The following is a 24,405-nucleotide window of genomic DNA, read 5'->3' as shown; positions in this document are numbered from 1 at the left end:
GAAATTTATTTTAAATAAAGGGTTACCAGTATATAGTTTAGTTACATATATGCGTATTTTACTAATACAAAGTGTATATTTCACCTGTTTGAAACCTGAATTTTGTGTAACAAACCAATGTTAGTTGAAAAAATCTTTTCAAACATATTTTTAACTTCAAAATTCTTTCAATACAGAAAGATTCTTTAACATAGATAAGTTACGGTCACCTATTTGTTTCTTTTAAATCCAGATGTACTACGAAAGATTCATTGTTAACAAGTATAAATTGGCATTGATAGTATTTTCTTATACCATTTAATAACATCAATGGATTTCTACCTCAGTACTGAATAATTCTCTTTTTGTATCTTGGCTCTCTTTCATAAGAAATATACACATAAAACAAATTAAAAATATTCACATACAAAACTTTCCCTGAGAAAATAAAAATTCTTAAAATGAAAAATGTATTCACATGTACAGTACAATATAAATCAATTAATTCTGTCAAAATAGGGTTTTTAAACAATGCAGATGCAGGGGTTAAAATTAACATTTTTCACTGAAAAGTCACATTTACAACAGTAAAGCGGAAGGTCCACACCTTAGGATGAAAGGTCCAAATATTGACTTTTGATTGGATCAATTTTAAGATTTTGTGTCCCTTTCACTAAAGCTAATTTATTGTGACTCATTATCACATCAATTTACAAGTTATAACAAAGTGTTTCATACAGAAATTCATCATATATGTTTTCTGAAACTTGAAAATCTAAAGTCTGTCTGGTGCAGCTTATAACCAAATCGGAAGTCCGACCCTAAATCTGATAGGTCCCGGACCTCGGACCACTGCTAATTTGAAGTAAGACTCACAAAAATGATTTCAAACCTAGAGACATCAATGTTTGTTTTGTGATTGAATGTATATTATCTGAACACAATTTGGTGCGAGATTATAAAATTGAGAATGGAAATGGGGAACGTGTCAAAGAGACAACAACCCTACCAAAGAGCAGAAAACAGCCGAAGGTCACCAATAATTACTAAAACTATACAACTGTCAACTTCTAAGCAGTGGTTGACTTTTGGTAGCCACTACTTCAGAGAAACATTATGCATGTAATGATTATGAAATTTTCATTAGCCCTATCTGCCAAAATGAAAAGTAGACATGATTAAAGTCTATGGATCCAGGCCCATGGCCAGGGGTGTTTGAGGGATTCGTACGAACCCTCTTTTGAAAACAAATAAGCACTATTAAAGTTGCCGTCTGTTTGAATTGTGACTATCTAAGTTGAGATCTTTTTTGACCTTTGAAAGGTCCAAATATTGACTTTTGATTGGATCAATTTTAAGATTTTGTGTCCCTTTCACTAAAGCTAATTTATTGTGACTCATTATCACATCAATTTACAAGTTATAACAAAGTGTTTCATACAGAAATTCATCATATATGTTTTCTGAAACTTGAAAATCTAAAGTCCGTCTGGTGCAGCTTATAACCAAATCGGAAGTCCGACCCTAAATCTGATAGGTCCCGGACCTCGGACCACTGCTAATTTGAAGTAAGACTCACAAAAATGATTTCAAACCTAGAGACATCAATGTTTGTTTTGTGATTGAATGTATATTATCTGAACACAATTTGGTGCGAGATTATAAAATTGAGAATGGAAATGGGGAACGTGTCAAAGAGACAACAACCCTACCAAAGAGCAGAAAACAGCCGAAGGTCACCAATAATTACTAAAACTATACAACTGTCAACTTCTAAGCAGTGGTTGACTTTTGGTAGCCACTACTTCAGAGAAACATTATGCATGTAATGATTATGAAATTTTCATTAGCCCTATCTGCCAAAATGAAAAGTAGACATGATTAAAGTCTATGGATCCAGGCCCATGGCCAGGGGTGTTTGAGGGATTCGTACGAACCCTCTTTTGAAAACAAATAAGCACTATTAAAGTTGCCGTCTGTTTGAATTGTGACTATCTAAGTTGAGATCTTTTTTGACCTGAGTTGATGTAACCCCCCTTTGAAAATTCCTGGCTATGGGCCTGGACTCAATCCTTATTTTGAACCTCAATCCTCATGTTTTAAAGAGCTTTCTTCTTCATCAAATTATTCTTTTCATCAACATACCACTTTCTTACTTAAATATATTTTCTATCAAGAAATGAGACAGAGTTGACCAAAATCAAAAAGACTATGTCCACCTCGACAGACTTAAAGCAGTGTACTTCAGATAAATCAACAGTTTGCATATTATACTTGAAACAGACTTAATATGTTCTGGCCTTGCGGTCAAGGACATTTAGAGTAAACATATTGTACACAGAATTTAACCAATAAAAGTACTGGATTTGGTGTTTGGAGCAAACATTTTGTTTCTCCAAGCACTGAGTAAAATTTCATGACTATAGGCTCTTGTTAGTGATGAAAAGAAAAAATCAAAATGATTAAAATTGATGTAAAACATAATAAAAATGTACATAGCACCTTTTCAACAGAATAATTTATTCTGTTAAAAAATGAACACATTATATACACTAACATTTACATATAAAAATTTACAAGACAATGATGTTTATTTATACATAGACAATATCACTGGCTTTTATGTTTTATCACACATGATCTAAGATTCTACTCATACCATGTAATAACTTTTTTTATTGTATAACAGTAAATATATAAATGCTTTAATACCCCAAAATTCTATTCATACAATGTACTTATTTCTAATATTTTAAAATGGTTAATATTACCCTTGTTTTTAAAAAAACAAAAACAATTGGGACAATGTTTGAAATGATAACAATATTCTATTTTTCAAAAACCAAGTTACATGAAAACATCAATATGTCCACTTTTTAAATGAAATATTCATTTAAGAAAATACATCTTCTTGAACACAAAGGTATATGGAATAACAATGAAATGAATAACTAATTAATAACCTGGTCACATGACTATACAAAGTTGATTCTACTACTTGTACTTTTAACACGGGAAATACTTCGGTTAACTGTCACTGCATTCCTACCAGAGGATGCAAGTTACATTATTCAATCTGTTAAAAAATAGATCTTTCCAGATGTACATGCATGCATGAATAAAGTTATCAGCCTAAAGTACTAACTAGTTTTAAACTACTGAGTAACAATGGAGTAGTCATTGAATAAGGAAAATAAAGAGCATGCTGAATCCTGGTAGATTGACATGTGTACTTGATTAATGTTCATAACTACACAAACTTATCGCACTATTATATATTTGTCCTTGTCCTAAAGAAACAAATACTGTAAACCACCTTATTTTCGCGGATACTTTATTTTGCGTTAAGCCCTTTCTACTCCATTACGCGGCGATTTATTTTCGCGATTTTCAAATTAACTTGATGAAAATCCAAGTTATACATATTTGCGACGATTTATATTTGCGTTATTGTCTAGCAAAAGTCGCGAAAATAAATTGCTTGCAAAAATTAGTTGGTTTACAGTAAGCCTTCCCTAAAATCTGTGATGAGTAATGCAATTTTAAAAACAAGCTAGAGGCAAGGGAGATAACTATACATTGCATAAAGATCTTTAATTTTCAAAAACGGTTTCATTGTATTTCTTTAAAATCAAAATGACTTTGAAATGAGAGTTGGACATATTTACATTTTTAAAGCACTTACAAAAGTGAATATTTCAAATGGTCAGACACACTATATGTCCTTTGCGTCCTACCTTAGGTTTGCATAAGTGGTAACCCAATTTCTTTTTCTGTTAAAATAACTCATAATTTTAGAATCAACTTAAGTAATATGCAAATGGTCTATTTATTTCAACCAATTGTAGAACTTGTAAAATATAACTTGTGTAAATAAAGAATAACAATTGACCCGTGTAACCAGACATGCCTTCATCGTTATTTAAATACATGTAATTTTCCACTAGAGTTAGCTCCAACCATAACGTCTTGGTTACGACCAAGCACAGTTAACGAACATACAGATCCAAGGTATTCTTCATCTTTCATAGCTAACACCTTTCTGCCATTTACACCATAAACATCAATCTATAATGCAATATCTATATATTTAAATTGGAAATTATTTAAAGAGAAATTAGCTGTCAAGTTCATGTTCACTGATTTGACTTAAATTTTAACAGTTGTTTTATGACCTACTAAAACGTACATCCAAATTACATAAAGCCCAAAAGATACAATTATCAATCCGTCTACTCACAGTAGTGGATCAGAATTTCATGTGTATTTTAGACTAGATGCCATCTCAAAAACCATTGAGATTACAAAAAAGACTGCAGATGATCATATAACTCAATGTAAACATAAATAGAAATATACTGACAAGCACATGCATTCATATAACAAACTATTTTTCTAGCTGTGTTTAATTTCATGTCATTGATTTTAATAAATATCTTTTTTCTCTCGTCTAAATCATAGCTTATGCCTCTTTAAGCCATATTTGTTTAATCTGTCGTGTGTAAATTAGGGTCTTTTAATCATATTAGTTTCTGTCCAAGTTTCATAAAATTCCATGACGGTTTGACACAGTAATAGATGTCTGCAAAACTTTAACCATAGACTGTATCTTAATGTTAAATGTAAACTAAAACTCAGTCCATATATCAGAAAAATAAAGATTTTTTATTTTTTCCAAATGTTATTCTGGATACTGTATTTTGATCATACAAAAGCTTCTGACCAAGTTTCATAAAATTCCATGAAGGTTTGACAAATGTATTGAAAAATGTTCAAACACAGACTGAACCTAAAAATTTACAACATTTGGTGACTAAATGTTGCAGGCTTCACAAAAAAGCGAGAAGGATTTTGTTTTTGCATTTTACCTGTCTTGGTCTTGACATACTGCCCACAGTAAACAGGTCCTCTCTTGTAGGGTGCCAAGTAGCTCTAAAACCTGTCAGCCATCTCCCTGTATGATTGTCATGTCTGCAATGCAAAATAATGTACATTATAATATACATTTAAAAGCTAATACACTCCTGTTTAGTTATATGTAACATATTCAAATTTTAAAATAAAATTCCAGCAAATATAACGATTTTAATTTGAGTGTTATATATTTGTATTAATTAGATATGAGAAGATGTGGTATGAGTGCCAATGAGACAACTCTCCATCCAAGTCACAATTTATAAAAGTAAACCATTATAGGTCAAAGTACAGCCTTCAACACAGAGCCTTGGCTCACACCGAACAGCAAGCTATAAAGGGCCCCAAAAATGACTAGTGTAAAATCATTCAAACATGAAAAAACCAACGTCTAATCTATATAAAAAACGAGAAACGAGAAACACTCATGAACCATATGAACAAACAACAACCACTGAACATCAGGTTCCTGACTTAGGACAGGTGCAAACAAATGCAGCGAGTTCAAACGTAATGTCTTTACCTAAAAATATATATACATGCATGCCAACTATTCAAAAAACTCCATTTGGATTTAAAGGCAAAAGGAGATAATGCTCTTATATTGTCACAAGTGTTTTTAATCAACTTCTTTATGGTTTGGATGAGTATGTATGTGCTTAGATACCCTTTTAACTCATTTGAATGCCTGTTTTGAGGTGTTCAGTTTATATAATACAGAATTTCAAAATTGAGGTCAACACCTCTCATGGGGGATATCCACATAAATGGGGATAGTTGGCAAGTCTGATATATAGTGGCCACTACAGTGTGTCATTGCAAATGGGGGATTTATCCACAATTCTTAACAGTCAGGGGCATTACTTAAACAAGTAACTTTTAAAATTACCTATACAAGTTATGTTGAAAACGAGGCTATTTTAAAAGTTACTTATATAAGTAACTTTTCTAAATATAATTTTTTTTAAATTATACAGATTTTACTAGTTTTAACAAATTTTTACAGTCATCTGGTTATTTTTCCCATGAAATATAAAATCTAATCCTGAAACACTAATTGCCTTTCTGATGCACTTATCTTTCATATTGACGCTTCCGGGTCAAAGATTGCTCTCCTTGGGACTATTAAAATATCGTTTTCTGTGAAAATCTTGAAGGTAGACAGATATAAATAGATAGAAACTTGTGAATTAATTCAGACTTGAAGTTATTTATGATTTGTAACGGAAAACAATTACATATGTTCCTTATATAAGTGTTATTAATAATTCTTTCAAAGATGTATAAAATAACTTATTCAAGTAACATTTTTGTCATTATTTTTAAAGTAACCCTTTATGTCTAAACTCCTCTCAAATCTAATAAATTCTTAATTTTATGATATAAAATGATGTAAAAATTCATGAAAACTACATTAAGTCCATGCTTCTATTACAATTTAAAATAACTCTATTGAGTAATTTTATATTCTTTAAAAACAAAAATTACCTATATACATGTAAGTAACTAAAAAAAGTTACTTGTTTATGTAACGCCCAGGACTGCTTAAAAGGAATAAAAAAAAATATTTATGTACCTGAAAGTCAGGAAAAAATTGGTCTTTTTTTTTTTTTTTTAAATAAATCACACAAAATCTTAAACTAAAGAATATTTGCAAGTCATGAATAGTATCGATCTCTTAAATCAATTCTAGTTGTAATATTTTTGGGTAAAAAAAAGCTATTGTATGTCTTATATATGTCAAAACATCCAAGTATAACAAACTTACATAATGCTGTGTTCTTTTTTACAATCGGAGAGATTTTCACTGTTGAATATTCTGAAATATACAAAAATAGAACTGAATAATTGATGATGCCATAAAAATCGTTCAAAACTATTGATCTTCATTAGAGAATATGAAATGATTAGGGCTATTCCATTAAAATGTATGTGGGAGGGTAGGAAGGGAAGTTTAGTTATTGACTGTGGGTCATGGGTCTTTTTTCAGTACGCGTCTATTACCATTATGCAAAATTATCTAAAAAATTCGTAAGGGTTCCGCGGAACCCAGTGTCTCGCCTACTTTTTCTGTTAACCGCAGGCTCAACAAAAATGAGGACGTAAATCAATAAAAATATTCCTCTTGATACTATCTTTTGATTGTGAGAAGCTTCTGTCCAAGTTTGGTAAAAATCCAGGATAGTTTATGAATCTAATAAATGTTTCAAAACTTTAACTGCAGACTGAATGTAATGTTAACTGGAAGAAAACAAAATTTCCTTCTAGATACTAGCATTTGATCATAAACAAGCTTCCGTCCAAGTTTGGTACAAATCCAAAATAGTATAAGAAAGTTATTAAAATTTTAAAAACTTTAACCACAGATTGAATGTGTTGTTTCATGGCAGAAAATCTAAGTCCATTTAAAAGTAAAATAAGGAAAAATGGATTTATTTTTTTACAAAATTTACTTCTGGATACTATCTTATGATCATAAACAAGCTTCTGTCCATGTTTGGTACAAACCCAGGATAGTTTAAGAAAGTTATTAAAATTTTAAAAACTTGAACCAGAGTGAATGTAATATTTCCCGGCAGAAAAATTAAGTCCATTTATAAGTAAAATACAGAAAAAATGGAATTTTATTTTTACAAAATTTACTTCTGGATACTATCTTATGATCATAAACAAGCTTCTGTCCAAGTTTGGTAGAAATACAGGATAGTTTAAGAAAGTTATTAAAATTTGAAAAACTTTAACCACAGAGTGAATATTTGTGGACGCAGCCGACGACGTCGACGGAATGTAGGATCGCTATGTCTCGCTATTTCGACTAAAGTCGAAGGCTCAACAAAAATGGTTCTTGGTTGTAGGGATATTTTGAAAGTCCCTTCCTACCCTCCCACATACATTTAAATGGAATAGCCCTTATCAATATAATAATTTAAAACCATGAAAAATCATCCTAGACTTAGTCAACAATAATATATTAATGGAGTTCAATCTTCATCTAGAAGCATAAAATTCAGATGATTCCTGTTTTTTTCAAGATTCTTTCATAACACTGTACCTTATCAACTTTAGAACTACTTGTGTGTCTTTACACAAAATAAATGAATAATCTCAACTGTTAAAATATTTGGCATCATTCTCAACAGAAATAATTTTATGTTCACTCTTTAACAGACTTGATCATACATTCTAGAATTGCAATTCGTAAACCCCTAGTTGTCAAGCAGTTGTCAAGCAAAACTGAGCTTACACGTTACAGGAGACAAAGACAGACCTGTGAAATCAGTTGTTAATAAAGAAATTTGCATGAAGTACTGTGCAAGTTTTTGTTGTTTTTGGTTTTAAAACCCAACATATATACTATTAAACACATATGTATTCAGTTAGGTTCTAAATTTCTTGTTGGAGGCTGAGGGAACCCCACCAATAAGAATATCGATAACAAAATGATCAATAATACTTTCACAGTATCATCATGCTAGTATTTACCAACCTTATTCTGTCATCCAGAGATGTTGATAGGATGAAGTTTCCTGTCACTGGTGAGAAGTAAGCACTGTTTATTGTTTTATCATGACTCAATTCATCTAAAGATTGACTCTTCCCTTTTTCTTTCAGCTTTCTTATATCCCAAATACAAACAGTGCTAAAAAATTAAGAGTTTAAACGCTTATAGAGAAAATAAAATGTTTCCTGTTTTATTCGTTGTGTTAAAGAAAACATTTGACATAAAAAACCAAATGTTTGAAAATTTCATTGTCCCTAACCAGCGAAAAAAGTTCGTAACATTGTATACATGAACATTTTTTTTATTTTAATTAAAACCGAATAAGTGTTACAAAGTTTTCTAGGTAAAAAATGGAAAGGAAGGACATTGGGTGGAATTAAATGGGACAACAAGCTAAAAAAAAATACTCATAAATAACCAGTTTATCACAAGTACAACACTCTTTCGTTTTTTCTTTTTTATTTGCATCATACCAGTCTTCAAAGATAAATAATAAAGTTGGAATTTTACTTATAAGCTAAGCATTACCTTTTGGACAATGGTAAGCCCTTTCTTATTGAATTTTACAGTTTGAGTGCTCACAAATATGTATAATGTATAATGCCAACACAAACGCATTCTTTTTGAGGCTAGTCTAAGTCAGGGACCTTAATTCAATGATCATTGTTGGATGCTGTCATTTAATTTATTTTCTATATTTATTGTTTTCAGTATAAATCAGACTGTTGGTTTTGCCATTCAATTTGATTCACATTTTTGTTATGTCTGATGTGGGTTTTGCCATTCAATTTGATTCACATTTTTGTCATGCCTGATGTGGGTTTTGCTCATTGATGAAAGCTGTACAGTGACCTATAAGATGTTTAAATCTTTATTCCTTAGCCTGTAGTAGATAGTAGTCTCATTTGAAAACATACCAAATCTCCTCATTTTTATATATCTAACTACTGTACATGTAAATTCACAAATTATTGCGATGTTTTTGTTATTGAGAAAAATGCGACAGGGTTATGATCGCAATAATTTAAACTCGCATTTTGAAATTTTTTATATGAATTTAACAGGAATTTTCTCAATATTGCAAAAATCAAAATCGCATTTTAGTCTAAAATGACAAAATCGCAATAATAAATGCACACAATAATTTCTTAATTTACAGTAATCCAAACCATTAATTATAAAGGAGCAGAAGAAGGAACTGCTAACAATTCAGAGTTTAAATGCAAATTCTATTATTTGTTGTCTGACAAAGGACTTTATAATCATAACTGCAAATAAACAGGCAATCTTAAGTCATTATCAAGTATACTTACGCGTCTGTACTACTGGTACAGAAGATATTGTCCTGTAAAGGATGTACACTGACAGAACGTAGAGATTTCTGGTGCAATTGGTACAAGTTTTCTGCAGTACTTCTAAAATGATAAAATAATTTTCTATTTTGTTTGCAGTAGATGTAATGGTTACTTTACACTTGTGACCAATAATTTTCAAATATATTCCACTGGAGGAAGAATCTACAATGTATAATATAAATCAAAGCTGTGTATTTGTATGGAATATGAATGACACTTTCATAAAATAAAATAATGTAAGATTGTTTGAAATTTGCAAATTGAAATTAAAATTTTAAATTAAGGATATAGTGTGAATTGAGTTATTTCCCTTTGTCTGTAAAATTGTTGGTAGAACAGACTGATGCAAACACATCTTATAACTTGTGTAATTTTTAGTACAATAATTTTCTTGAGTCAGAGAAGTATGGTAAAACACACACACACACAGCATTTTGTAAAAAGAAATTCTGAGTTTAAATCATAAATACAGTCCTTGATATTGACATTAAATATGATCTTATGACTGTTTAGATCATAATTTTCAAAAGATTTTCTTTAATATTTGTAACCTTGTTTTTTATTTCAGTCAATCAAAAACTTAACACCAAGTGGTCTGAAAATAAAGAAATTAACAAGTTTTGGTTATGGCTCAATCTGATTAAAATACAGATTCTGTGACCACATTTTTCTTTAAGATTCTAATATTAAAACACTCAATACTAATTTCTGTTTAAACAACCTTTCTGGATCCTAAAGTTTTGTCGTATTGATACACACCTTCAAACATTTGGAGCCAGATATTTCATTGCTTGATAAAAAAGTTATCAGAACAGAAAGTAGAAGAGGCAGACATTTCATTTGTTAATATGAAAGTTATCAGAACAGAAAGTAGAACAGAGTGTTTTCAGATCTTTGTAAGTTAAAAGTGGACACAGGATTTGTATTTTAAACACGGCAAAGAGGGAAAAGTGTAACAGTGAATCCTTTCTGGCAGTGTACTTCTTCCTGCTGGAAGAAATACAAAAGTATAAAAATGTCATGACATTCTTACCGTAGGATATATTATATCTATTATTTTCATTATAGACTATTTTTTATTACCTAGAGGTCCTTGTATCTACCATGGCAATACAACCATCTTGTTGGGCCACAAGTAATGTATCAGCAGTCATAAAGTCAAAACTCTTCAACAGTACTTCATCAGGTGTGGAATAAATCTGCAAAATATTACAATTCCTGTTAGCCATTCTAATAATATAGTCAATCCTGCCTTAAAAGCAACCTTGTTTCAGCAATCACTGGCCTCTAACAGTCACTTTTAAACCATCCCAAAAGTTTTCTCTATATAATTTGTTCGAAATTGTAATTTTTCAGAACCTTTCTTAAAAGGTAACCTGTTTTGAGCTGTTACTTTTGGTACTTCCCATGAGTGACAACAGATTTATTTATTCTTTTTATACGCCTTATATTACGTGTAATTGATATGAAAACCATTCTTTTATACTAGTTCAGCAATGAATTACTGAATCATGCAATGATATAAAATGCACTTGATGAACATTTTTGGCTGCTATAATGCCAGTGAGAATAAAATAATGATCAGGATTATTGTTTCTTTAAAATGACCATTAATGTGATAGATATATTAAACACTGTTTTACATCAGGAGGGAACTGTTTTACTTTCAAAGTCGTATTATATTGATATCTATTATGTACAGATTTTGACTCTCACCAGGTTTTTTCATCTTTTACACGTGCTTTTCAAACTTCCGGTTTAAACATACACAAGTTTCTAAATTGTTTTTTGTGTGATTAAAACATATTTTAACCAGCGTGAAGTGTTTTAGAACCATTTACAAACAGTTTCAGCTTCTGTTTGGTGATGGAAAATAGGTTTTTCCAAGAAAATACTGCAAACGACCACACACGATTTAAAATTACCGGAGTTTCATAAGACCTTTTCTAACAGTTACAAAAAGTTTTTTTTACCTGAAATTTCGTGGGGTGAAGGGGGTGCGGACTATGTACCAGTGCGAACTATACAAGCCCGATTACAGTAAGTCAATAAGCTGATGCAAAGTATTATAAGTGAAATTAGATCAATGCCAAGACTTTACAAGAAATATCATTTTAATATAAAAGATATATCACATATTCAATCTTTAATTCATTTTATAATGAAACAAACCTCATCAAAGACACTTTTTTGTAAATCACAGCATCTAACAGTTCCATCATAACTACAGGAATACAGTTGATTTTGTTTATGTAGTGAGAATTTGAGACAGTTGATTGGTCGAGAATGTGGTGTATACACAACAACACCATCTGTCTGGAACTCTCTTCCTGCCATCTGAAAATACAAAATATGGTGGGTTATCATCAGTTTCAGTATTTAAATATTGAGCAGTTACAAGGACCTGAACTGCTAAATTTTTCTTCCTGGCATTTAAGGAGTAACCACACAAATTGAAGTGCTAAATTTCTTTCTGGCATTTTAGAAGTAACACACAAATCTTCAGATGGATCTAGTCTTGCAAATTGCTTACATCCACTTCATTTGAACTTTGGTAAATAGTTGTCTCATTGGCAATCATACCACATCTCCTTATTTTTATATTGTAATAAACTAAATGGAGATGAATATTTTTTTTATAACATACATGAATATAAAATTTGTTTTGCACAGATAAAAATTATCAGTTGGATTATGCATCATTTAGGAGTTGGGTATTTGTGTCTGGTGTGGTCTGATGAACATGTATTGCCTAAAATTTTTAAAGATTAATTTTTGTCCTTTCTGATTAAATAATTAGCTCTCTAATGTTTGAAGTTTTTGGACTTAAGCATCACTGAAGACATTAATTGTTGGTGTGCACATCTGTTGCAGTAACATTGGAACCATTAATGTATTTTCATGTTTTCATGTTTACAATCTTTTGCATCTTTAAAATTGGTCAAGATCAGATGGCCTCAATGTGAAGTCCAGTTTTTAATTGGTTTTCAACTATGTGCTGTAAGGTTGTTGCAATCTTGTTCTGCAAGACTGCTTATAACTACAAATTGTAGAGTTACTATCTCAATGGCTTACTGTGGATTCATTATATTTCATTGATTTCATGGGTTAAGGTGAACCACAAACTTTAATGTTCAACATTTTTCATGGACTTGGATGCAGGCTATTGCAAGACCATGAAATCAAATATCCACGGAAATACAATTTTTCTTCGATCCACAAAAATTGGCACCCATAAAATAAATGACTCCACAGTATATCTCATGTTAATCATAATAACTTACCACATCCCAGATTCCTAAGAATCCCCACTTGTCACCAGCTGCTGTTATTAGTTTGGTGTTAGTTGGATGAATGTCAAGGGAGAATACTCTGTTTGGTACAACCTTAGCTACTCGTTCCATGTTTATCTTCAGATTACTTAAGTTCTTCACATAACTGAAAATGAAACATAAAATTTCTGATTACAATCACTCAATTTCAAAAACAATTTTGAAAAAAGGTAAAAACAACTAAAAGCGCGCTTTATTTTCAATTTTCACCAACTCCAAAATTTTCATTGGATAAAGGTTCCTCGTTTATTGTTTTTCTCTATACATGTTATATGTCTATTTTTTGTAGTAGGAGTCTGTTGTTCTGTCAAATATCTTATTTTTGTCACTTCTTGTTTTTCAATTTTATAAACTAGTATTACTTTTCCATGTTTTCAGTTCTGATAAAACATTTCCATATTTTGTCTCATTTCACAAAACTTAAAATGTTGTAGGCAAACAAAAACATTTTTGAAAAGTTGAATAGAAATAGTGCCACTGTAATAAATCACCTTACATAGTTTAAGGGAAGACTTGAATATCCTCCTTGTCCATGTGTAAACCTACACACATTCTTAAAGGGAGATAATTTTAATCAATCAGGTAAATCACACATTAATATATACCTCAGAAAAAATCTGAGACGTCAACAGTTGTTTGTAAAATGATGCCATAAAGAAATGATAAATGTTTTATCTCTGAAAGGTCCTTTAAATGGGAAAAGAGTGAAATCTTTTACAAAACATAATTGGTCAAAAATGACCAATTGTGAAAAGCTTAATCAAAATCTTTTACATTAAAAAGCCAGGTAAAAAATTTTGTAGTAGCCTTATCAACATCTAAATTTAAAATTAAAATAAAGTAATTGTTATTAACAGTTCTCAGTGTGTCATGTCTATTGAAACTAATGAATATTAAAATTCTTTCTTAATCATCAGGGCTATTCCATTAAAATGTATGTGGGAGGGTAGGAAGATTCTTCCAAAATATCCCTACAACCAAGGACCATTTTTATATAATTTTGCATAATGGTAATAGATGTATACTGAAAAAAATACCCATGACCAACATTCAATAATTAAACTTCTCTTCCTACCCTCCCGCATACATTTTAATGGAATAGCCCCAATTTTTCATGTCTGTTCTTACCTATCAAATGATGTTTTGTCCTCGGTTGATTTCTCTATCTTACATTTAAAGCAGCCTTTCATTTTAGCCAACAAGTCCTCATGTTCAGAATCGGAACTGTTAAATCCAAGATATTCTGCCATCTCTAAAGGTCCTGATGGTTTTCTCGGCTGGAAAAAAAATCATTATGAAATTACTCCTATAAGACAAAATATTTGATAACACCAGGCTCAGAATTATTTCCTTGTGTTTTGCCTTGATAATAGTCTTAAAGATACTCTGTTAGGACTAGTCTTTTTTTTATAGCACAGTTAACATAAAGAAAAAGTGTCTACTTTAGAAATGTTTGAAAGTACATCAGAAATGTAAACTTCCATTTTTTATAATTTCTCTTCATTAATGTTTTCCTTTATAAATTTTTTACATACCCTATCAAAATAATTAACTTTCTCTTCTTTACTTTCTTTCATTTTCTTAAGTGGCATTATTTTTGTCTTTATGCCATGTCTCCGCACTTTGAACTACAAGTCATAATAAACAAGATAGATTTTTTTTTGTATTTTGTTTAATTTCTATTCTATAATTATTTATCATTTGTTTGATCATGCTGTTTATCTGAATTTGCTGAGATAACTATTTGTTGATTCAACAAGTTTACTTTCCATAAATTGGGTGCTTGGAGTAAATCAAAAGACTTGCTGTGAGTCTTTGAAAACATTATAGTATTCCATCGAAAACTGTCAAATAAAGTGCATCTTGTTATTTCTGCAAACGAATGGGGACAATATAAACCTCCACAGGTTGTCAATGTAAGTTTTACCATAACAATATTTTTTTGCTTTGGTAAGAGTTATCAACATGAATTTTCATATCTTCCAATCTTTGTTTTTATTTAATCACAGTTATAAATGAGTTTTTCATAATTCATTAACTTAAGCATCTAATACAGTGCCAAAATTAACTTTAATATGTAATGGACATTAAATGTTGCTTCATATATATTTTCAACATTTAGATTTCTTTTTCTTATAAAGAGGAAAGTTCAAATAAAAAAAATCTGAATTCTAAAAAGAAATATTTCTGGAATAGCTTTAAAGATCCAGCCTGTACATGTTTTTTTTTTTGGCTAAAAATTATGAATCATTTGCTTTGTCATGTTGACATGTGTGTAATATAGTGAAAATGTGACTGATATAATTACATGTTCTTCCACAGGTTCAAATGGTTGTTTAAAATAATCCTCCGGCAAAGGAGCACCATCTGGATCCATTTTGGCTATTCTTAAACTGGTCCTTCTTGGCTCTGGTGGAGCTTTTGTCCTAAAAATTGAAAATTTATAATTACAAATATAAATTACAGACAAGGTAAGATTGGTGCAAACTTTAAAATAAACTGCTTCGCTGAGTGCAGCTGGATACGCCCGCAGAGGTCCAACCCTGAACAGTTGGGGCAAAAATGGACACAATATTCAAGCTTGATACAGGTCTGAATTTGGATTATATTTAAATATTTGACATATTATAGGTTTCTGAATAAATGTAGTCAATGAACTTGAAATTGGTTATATGAATTGAATTTATGTTCAATTAAAGATTTCTTGCTGTTGTGCAATACACTGTGCTGTTGCGCAATACTTAGTAAATCTGTTCTCAGACTATAAACAAATAAAGTTCAATTAATTCTCAATGTCATTTTAGAAATTTATGAAAATGTAAAGGGAGCTTACATAAATAGATATAAACAATTCATCAAAGTTTTATGAGAATTGCTGAAAGCATTTTTGAGTTATTGTCAGAAAACTGGAAAATCCCCCCTTTTTTAATGAATAAAACCCCATAACTCAGAAATGATAAATGAAAAATTTATAAAATTCTAAACGGAGCTTACATCAATAGATATAAACAATTCACCAAAGTTTCATAAGAACTGCTGAAAGAATTTTTGACTTTTTGTCTGAAAACTCGGAAACATAAAATCTAAAAGATATAAAAATCGAAAGGGAGATCATGTCAATAGATATAAACAATTCACCACAATTTCTTGCAAGTTGGTGAAAGCATTCTTGAGTTATTGTCTGAAAACTGGAAAATCCCCCTTTTTTAATGAATAAAACCCCATAACTCGGAAACGTAAAATCTAAAATTTATAAAAAATGAAAGGGAGCTCACATCAATAGATATAAACAATTCACCAAAGTTTTATGCAAATTGGTTAAAGCGTTTTTGAGTTAATGTCCGACATGTTGACGATGGACGGACAACGGTATACCATAATACGTCCCGTAAAAAGGCGTATAAAAACTACATACATATAACTTACATATATATGGACATTACACTAGTACAGCTTATTGTTACTGATCTATACATTTTTGTAACTAGTTTATTTGAATTATCAAATTATTAAAAGCATCACCTACAATTCTTCACACAGAAATTCACAAAATGTCAGTTATACTAATACAGCATTTTTTTTTGTTGTTTTACTGATAAGGTATAGAACCACTAATTCAGGCCCGGTCGGAAAGAACATACAAGAAAGTAGTACATATTTTAAACAAAATAGTTCCTACGCATAGCTGTATCTTTGTCAATAGGTGGAATATTTGGGTAGTTTTGGTAACAAATGAAAGCTTGGGGACTTGGGATCACTGTAGAACCCTTGTTGAAAATTTCTTTTTAATAATAAAGAAGTATATACAATTTTAATAGGAGGGCACATTTGCCCTGTTGTTCAGATCAGAAGTACCTGTTTTTGTACTATCAAACTTCCGGGAACCAGTACGCTCTAATATGCAATTAAAGGTATGTTGAATTTTTCAGCACAAGTCAGGATAAGGTATAGTTTTGACATGAAATAACTGCTACTTTATTTGAACTTAAGACAAAGTAGCCATTTATGCTTGAAATTGCAGAATTTAACATAGAAAGCAATGGGGCTATGAATTAGTGGTTTTATACCTATTACTGAAAGGCATGTGAAATTCTATTTTTAGAAATCATACCCTTTACAATGAAAATTAGTCACATTTGTTGTCAGTAATCATGTTACATTATTTTTTTTATGTAACAATTATGTTGGTGTCAAATTACAACCCTAAAATTGCTACAATAAGGTATTTCAGCTTTTTTTGATCATTTAGCATGCACACAGTTAAGATTTTACCTGAAGTTTAAATTTTTGCATTACCTAAGACTGAAACCAATGAAACATGTATATTATGACTAGTTAATAGTATAAATATTGCTTTTGGTCAAATTATCTAGTGAGTGTTCATATTTTATTGGGTTTCTTAGTGAATCATTTATTTCAAATGAAATTGATGTATACTTATATAGGATTTCCAAAATCTCACTTGAAATGCATTTTATAACCAGTTTAGCAAATTGTCTAGCTGGGAGATACATATATTGCTCTTGTTGATCCATGTTTATACATTAAAGTATGGTTTTTACCAAATCACTCTCCTTTTTCAACATGTAGAAAAAAGGGGGGTCAAAATTATCTATTTTTTTTTATGTTTGGACCACTGTATTTATATTCAAGGAAGAATCTTTGATAAAAATTAGACAAATATGTAAGGACACTATTATTTGAGTAGATATTAACAAATAAGAACTGGTAAAGATTGAAAAAGTGTCATATCTGTCACTATTAGTATCCATATAGAGTTTTCTTTGTATAACGCATATGTTACTACCAGTCTAATTTGAGCTTGAATTCAGTGATATTGTGTTTTGACTAAAGCTTTATGTGTTTTTCTATGCTAGAAATAGATCATAGAAGGGAATTAAGTCAAGCATAAGTCAATATAACAAGTAAGGTGCTGTTATAGGTATAGAACCACTAATTCAGGCCCGGTCGGAAAGAACATACAAGAAAGTAGTACATATTTTAAACAAAATAGTTCCTACGCATAGCTGTATCTTTGTCAATAGGTGGAATATTTGGGTAGTTTTGGTAACAAATGAAAGCTTGGGGACTTGGGATCACTGTAGAACCCTTGTTGAAAATTTCTTTTTAATAATAAAGAAGTATATACAATTTTAATAGGAGGGCACATTTGCCCTGTTGTTCAGATCAGAAGTACCTGTTTTTGTACTATCAAACTTCCGGGAACCAGTACGCTCTAATATGCAATTAAAGGTATGTTGAATTTTTCAGCACAAGTCAGGATAAGGTATAGTTTTGACATGAAATAACTGCTACTTTATTTGAACTTAAGACAAAGTAGCCATTTATGCTTGAAATTGCAGAATTTAACATAGAAAGCAATGGGGCTATGAATTAGTGGTTTTATACCATAAACTAGCTACATGCACCATCTTTCTACAAATAAAGGTTTGAAAAAAGAATCATGAAAAGATGGAATAATTTGAAAATTTTTTCAGGCACTAAAATCATGAAAATCCCCATTGGAATTTTCACAAGTAGTCATGTATATATGTAAATGCTGAGCTATGTAACTTATCATTCATGCAACATATTGCCTAGTTAGGTTAATATGAACTATGAATCATACTTTTCCTTCTTCACTGGCTTAGATTTAAGCTGAGTTGTTTTAGAGGGCTTTGTTGACTGTTTTATCTCTGTTTTCATCTACAACAGAAAAAGTAAACAATACATTACTGTAAATTCAGAAATTATTGCGATGTTTTTATTATTGGGAAAAATGCGACAGGGTTATAATCGCAATAATTTAAACTCACATTTTGGAATTTTTTTATATGAAATAAACAATATTTTTCTCAATATCGCAAAAATTTCAATCACATTTTAGTCTAAAATGACAAAATCGCAATAATTTCTGAATTTACAGTATAAGTTATATGGTTTGCTACTGATCCCCTACGGATCCATAGAGGGTTAGTAAAATCCATACGGGGGGAGGCCGTAGTCCCCTATGGATTTTACTTACCCTCTATGGATTCGTAGAGTGACGTCATGAACCCCCTATGAAATTTACTAACCCCCTACGGATCCATAGGGGGTCAAGACGTGACGGTGTTTAACCAATCACAACGTGATAATTTACAAGTATATAGAAAATTGGTTACAGATATAACCGTTTACTGGTTCATTATAACTATAAGGAATAATATGAGTAAATATAAATTTCATTAGCCATATTATATCATTTGGCTATGTGGCAATCTAACATGCATGTAAATTCATCCTGAAAACTAAATGTAACGTTTGCAACTGGATTACAATTAAAAACATGATATTTTGGTGCAAACTGAGGGAAGTCTTTGTTTTAGAAATAGGTTGTGGTTGTTTGTATATATGACAAATTATTCAAAGAAAGAAAAATGGTAATATAAAAAAAAATCCTTACCTTCCTACCCTATTTTTTACAAATTTTAAAGATGTAATATTATTTTTTGGGGCCTTTTAAATAACATATGTTATCATCTGATTTAAATATCATGCATGTTTATATATTTTATACAGAGAATATTAGGAAATTAGTTTGCTTAGAAAACTGTTTATGATAATTACCTCTGTTATACCCAGTTTAGCAAAAAAGTCAGCATTATCTTGAAGATTCTTCAGTCGAAGTTGTTCATAACTGCTTACTCCCTTAAATCAATATAAAAATAAATGTTACATTGTCTATATTCTGAAATTTAGGAAAGAACATAGAAAAGTCAAATAACCAGAGGCTCTCAAGTGCCTGCGTCGCTCACCTATATTTACTGATGCTTTTGAAATCATGTAAAATAAGGTTAAAATCATAATTAATAGTATTAGATATTAGATATTATAATGATATCTAAGATAATAACAAAAAACTGTAAAATTTCCGTAAAATTACTAACTCAGGGGCAGCAACCCAACAATGGGTTGTCAGATTTGTCTGAAAATTTCAGGGCAGATAAATCAAAATCTGATGAACAATTTTGCCACCTGTCAGATTTACTCTAAATGCTTTAGTTTCAGAGATATAAATTGACTATAAAGGTCAATAACTCCTAAAGGGGTCGACTGACAATTTTGGTCATGTTGACTTATTTGTAGGTCTTACTTTGCTGAACATTATTGCTGTTTACAGTTTATCTTTATCTATAATAATATTCAAGTTAATAACCAAAAACTGCAAAATTTCCTTAAAATTATCATTTTAGGGGCAGCAACCCAACAATGGGTTGTCAGATTCGTCTGAAGATTTGGAGATGGATAGATCTAAACCTGATAAACATTTTTACCCCATGTCAGATTTGCTCTAAATGCTTTATTTTCAGAGATATAAGCCAAAACTGCATTTTACCCCTATGTTCTATTTTTAGCCATGTCAGCCATGTTGGTTGGCAGGCAGGGTCATCGGACACATTTTTTAAACTAGATACCCTAGTGATGATTGTGGCCAAGTGTGGTTAAATTTGGGCCATTAGCTTCAGAAAAGATTTTTGTAAAAGTTAACAGACGACGTGGGATGACGGACGCCAAGTGATGAGAAAAGCTCACTTGACCTTTCAGGTCAGGTGAGCTAATAAAAAGTGGACACTGATTTTCATGTGACTTATCAGATGTATTTTTTCTGTTATTCTGATTGTATATATTTTGATGTACTTGTTAGTTTAGGGGCTCATGTGCCACTATAGGAGATTTAATATATATTGACAAACATTATTTTTTTCAAATATGAAATAAAAATTGGAAAAGTTTTCAATCAACATGCTCAACTTGCCAAGCCTATCAAATATAATAGGGTATAATTTCTTTTGCCCATTTCATCTTAAACCATTACAAAAAATGAATTCCATGCACATCATGTAAAACTTTGGATAAGAAAACATTTTATATACATGATATATATATATATATGTTCATGACCTACATTTAGCATTTTGTACTAGTAATTTCAAATTCAAATAGTATAAATTTACAAAAAATGATGTTAAACTACTGTTACTGGATGACTTATTATACATATTTATCAAGAAAATCATTTACAAATTAAATATCAAAATATGCATGTAATCAGTTAAAGATACATGTAGTTTATTTTACTTACAACTACAACTACATAAGTACATATCATGAATATATCAGTATACTATATACATGTATATGGTTAATTAATATTTTAAATCCCCTTACAGTTGTAGATTTTATCTTACATTATCAATGCCATTTTCATCAGCATGAACAGCTAATGGAGCTTGAATCTCAGGAATATTTTCTTCTTTCACTGAGATTTTCTCTTCTGTTTTCACATCCAACATTTTAGTGGTTCTAGGAATAAGTCTCTTTCTATAATCTTTTGGTTCGAGCTTCTTTGGTTTTGTGTCCTCGTCTCCTTTCTGCAATGTCAAGTAAAGCTGTTGTACTACATCATGTATAATGAAATATCTTATATTGGAAAATAAGATACACAACCATTTGACATGCACAAGAGATTTATTGTCCCAATTTTTTTTTATAGCTTTAGTGCCTCAGTAGGCACCCTTAGCCATTAGTCACATGCCCTAGACTAGTAAAACTCTATGCTAACTATTCTGTGTCATTTGGTCTCTTGTGAAGAGTTGTCTCATTAGCTATCATACCTGATCTTCTTTTTTATAGAAAGTTTTTGCAAAAAAAAATTTGGACACATAAGGAAAATGTTGGAATATTGTCTTTCATTTTTAAGACAGGCTGTGTGTTTAAATCAGTATTCATATGCCAGAAAAGCTTCTCAAGTGTAATAAACAGTCAAGGATATAACTCTATAGGGTTATTACAGAAAATAACTTGCATGTGTTATTACAGACACTTTCATGAGTTGTCTTCTCTTTAATCCTTAAATTTTCAAAATCTGTAATAACATATATAGATATAAGAAGATGTGGTATGAGTGCCAATGAGACAACTCTCAAGATTTATAAAAGTAAACCATTATAGGTCACAGTATGGTCTTCAGCACGGAGCCTTGGCTCACACCGAACAGTAAGCTATAAAGGGCTCCAAAAAATTACTAGTGTAAAACCATTCAAACATGTTTGTTATTTGTAAAATAAGTCATAAATATTTTAATTTTTAGTGGGCTCTAGGGAACTCTTTAAACTTTGAGCAGAAACTAAATGCATAGCCTTGATAACTAATTTTTGAATTGAATTGATACATTTTTCATTAACCATGGTAAATCAATTAGACAAGGCTTTTAAGGGACAAACTTAGCTGTAATAACAAGGCTTAGTTATTAAAGGCATGTAACTTATTATATGAGACACTTGGGAATTACTGGGAAGCTTGCGCAGAACCTCATTACATGCTCTGATCATTATTTCTTACAATAAATTCAAATACACTGTAATTAAGCATGATGTATGTCTGAGCAAATGCTTTGGAGTGATGTAGAGAAGCTGCAATAACACCCTTTAGTTATTACAGGCATATTTTTTCTGTAATAACATAGGTGTACTATGCATGATTGGCAAACTATGAAGTGTCATTTCTTTCTAAAATTAAGTATACATAAAGACAATAGTAATTATATATAATTAATATCAATAAAACTTGTATACATTTTAACAAAACTAATGATGTATATTGTCCCTTTGAAACATGTAACATACATATGTTATCCCAGTTCTTTGATTTTTTAGTCCACAATAACAAATGTATGTTATTTTTCTCTAATAACCCTATAGAGGCAGTGTTCTCCCCAGGCCCTTAAGGGACCGCGGGCCCGCGATGTATAATTTTTTACCGTGGTGGTATCGTTCTTACCGCGATGTATAATTTTTCTCTGTGGTGCTAAAACTTTCAGTAAAAAAATCTTAAATCGGTCAAGTTTTAAATGACTTGTTAAATCTCTTCCGTGCGGTATAAAATTCCAGGTGAAATTTGACCAGTTCAAACCAGTTCAACACAGATTGTTTACATCACATGATCGATTTACCTTATGAGGTTAACCTTGTTGATTGGATTTAATCGATGTAATTAACACTTGCAACATGATTCTTTTATGTTTTAATTAAGAGTTCATAACTTTATGATCACAGATAACTATTTTGTGGCTTCACTCACAACCCAAGCACTGACCTGTCACAAGTCGGCAAATACTTTGTACACAAACAGTGTCTTGACCCGATAGGTACATTTTTTGTACATAAAGGTGGCTCATTACGTATAATTGACAATTATACATTTCTCAATTCTTATATTATATCATGTATATGTTAATAGTTAAGTATACAAAGTGTTTTTTGATTTACTTCTTTTTTACCAATAATTTTCTGACTCAATGTCTAAATAACACAGTACCACAGTATTAAAACAAAACAAGAGACATAAAAACTACAGTAACTAGAAATAGAGCTAAGCGTCGCGGCGCAACGTGATGAGACACAACTAATTGTATGAAATATTTCAACAAGCTGTCCTCACACGTTACCCTGGTGCTATCCAAAAATCCTGGGGAGAACACTGGGAGTTATATCCTTGACTGATAAAGGAGCTGTTACACTTCAAGTATTAGATGTTTGCTACTTCATCATTTTCATGTTTCTACAAAATGATATATAATTTACCAAATCTCCACTGTTCATTTTATAAGCTTGGTAGCTCCCACGCACATAAACAATGTCATCAAACAACCTGTTCTTATTGTGATGTAACAACATATTGACAATTTTGACATAGGCTGTATATAAGAAAGTTCATGAATTGGAAAGTCGTCCATGCACAGAACTTAAGAACTGCTAGAGAACCCATTTAGAATATAAATGTTAAGTGCAAAAAAATCAAATTTAGCATAAAAAAGAAAAATGCTTTTGTGACCTTTTTATTTCATGTCATCATGATCATGATATAGCAGCAACTTTTGGTTAGAGAGTTTTCTAAATATGAATAAGTTGCTAGATTTAGATTGTTCTTCTGTAAGACTGCCAAGGATCAAACTAATAAACGAGCACTGAAGCATAATTTCAGAAAAGTTCCCAACCATAACATAAACCTGGGAACAGTATATCTAACATGTTCCTGCATAAACTGATAAAAAATAAGTAAACTTCTGCATTATTACTGGTACAATATATGTGATTTTACGCTCACCTTGCTCCGCTTTGAAGTAACAACGGGAGGAGATAATGTTGCAGCTTTTCTTTTCTTCATGGAAAAATTTGCAGAGGTTGGCATGTTGTTTGTGTAACTTTACTATACAAACCGCGTCAAAAAATTGTTATGAAACAGTTCCCGCCAGTACTTTCGGATTTCATTCGGAACATTT

The 24,405-nt window shown here is 30.9% G+C and overlaps 1 protein-coding gene across 1 annotated transcript; it reads right to left on the bottom strand.

Annotated features, from left to right (window-relative positions):
- Positions 1-1,302: 1,302 nt before the first annotated feature.
- Positions 1,303-24,366, bottom strand: LOC127704791 (WD repeat-containing protein 76-like). The gene is made up of 14 exons (XM_052209001.1): positions 24,231-24,366; positions 21,314-21,496; positions 19,692-19,772; positions 18,712-18,788; positions 15,391-15,508; positions 14,211-14,359; positions 13,035-13,188; positions 11,923-12,087; positions 10,834-10,949; positions 9,709-9,810; positions 8,381-8,533; positions 6,662-6,712; positions 4,848-4,950; positions 1,303-4,047 (listed from the first exon to the last, which is right to left on the bottom strand). Exons 1-14 carry the CDS (start codon positions 24,312-24,314, stop codon positions 3,898-3,900), a joined length of 1,686 nt encoding a protein of 561 aa, XP_052064961.1. The 5' UTR covers positions 24,315-24,366; the 3' UTR covers positions 1,303-3,897.
- Between the last annotated feature and the right edge of the window lie 39 nt (positions 24,367-24,405).

This window comes from Mytilus californianus, unplaced genomic scaffold, assembly GCF_021869535.1.
Source record: "Mytilus californianus isolate M0D057914Y unplaced genomic scaffold, xbMytCali1.0.p SCAF_6, whole genome shotgun sequence".
NCBI lineage: Eukaryota > Metazoa > Mollusca > Bivalvia > Mytilida > Mytilidae > Mytilus > Mytilus californianus.
This window is presented reverse-complemented; position numbering and strand designations above follow the sequence as displayed.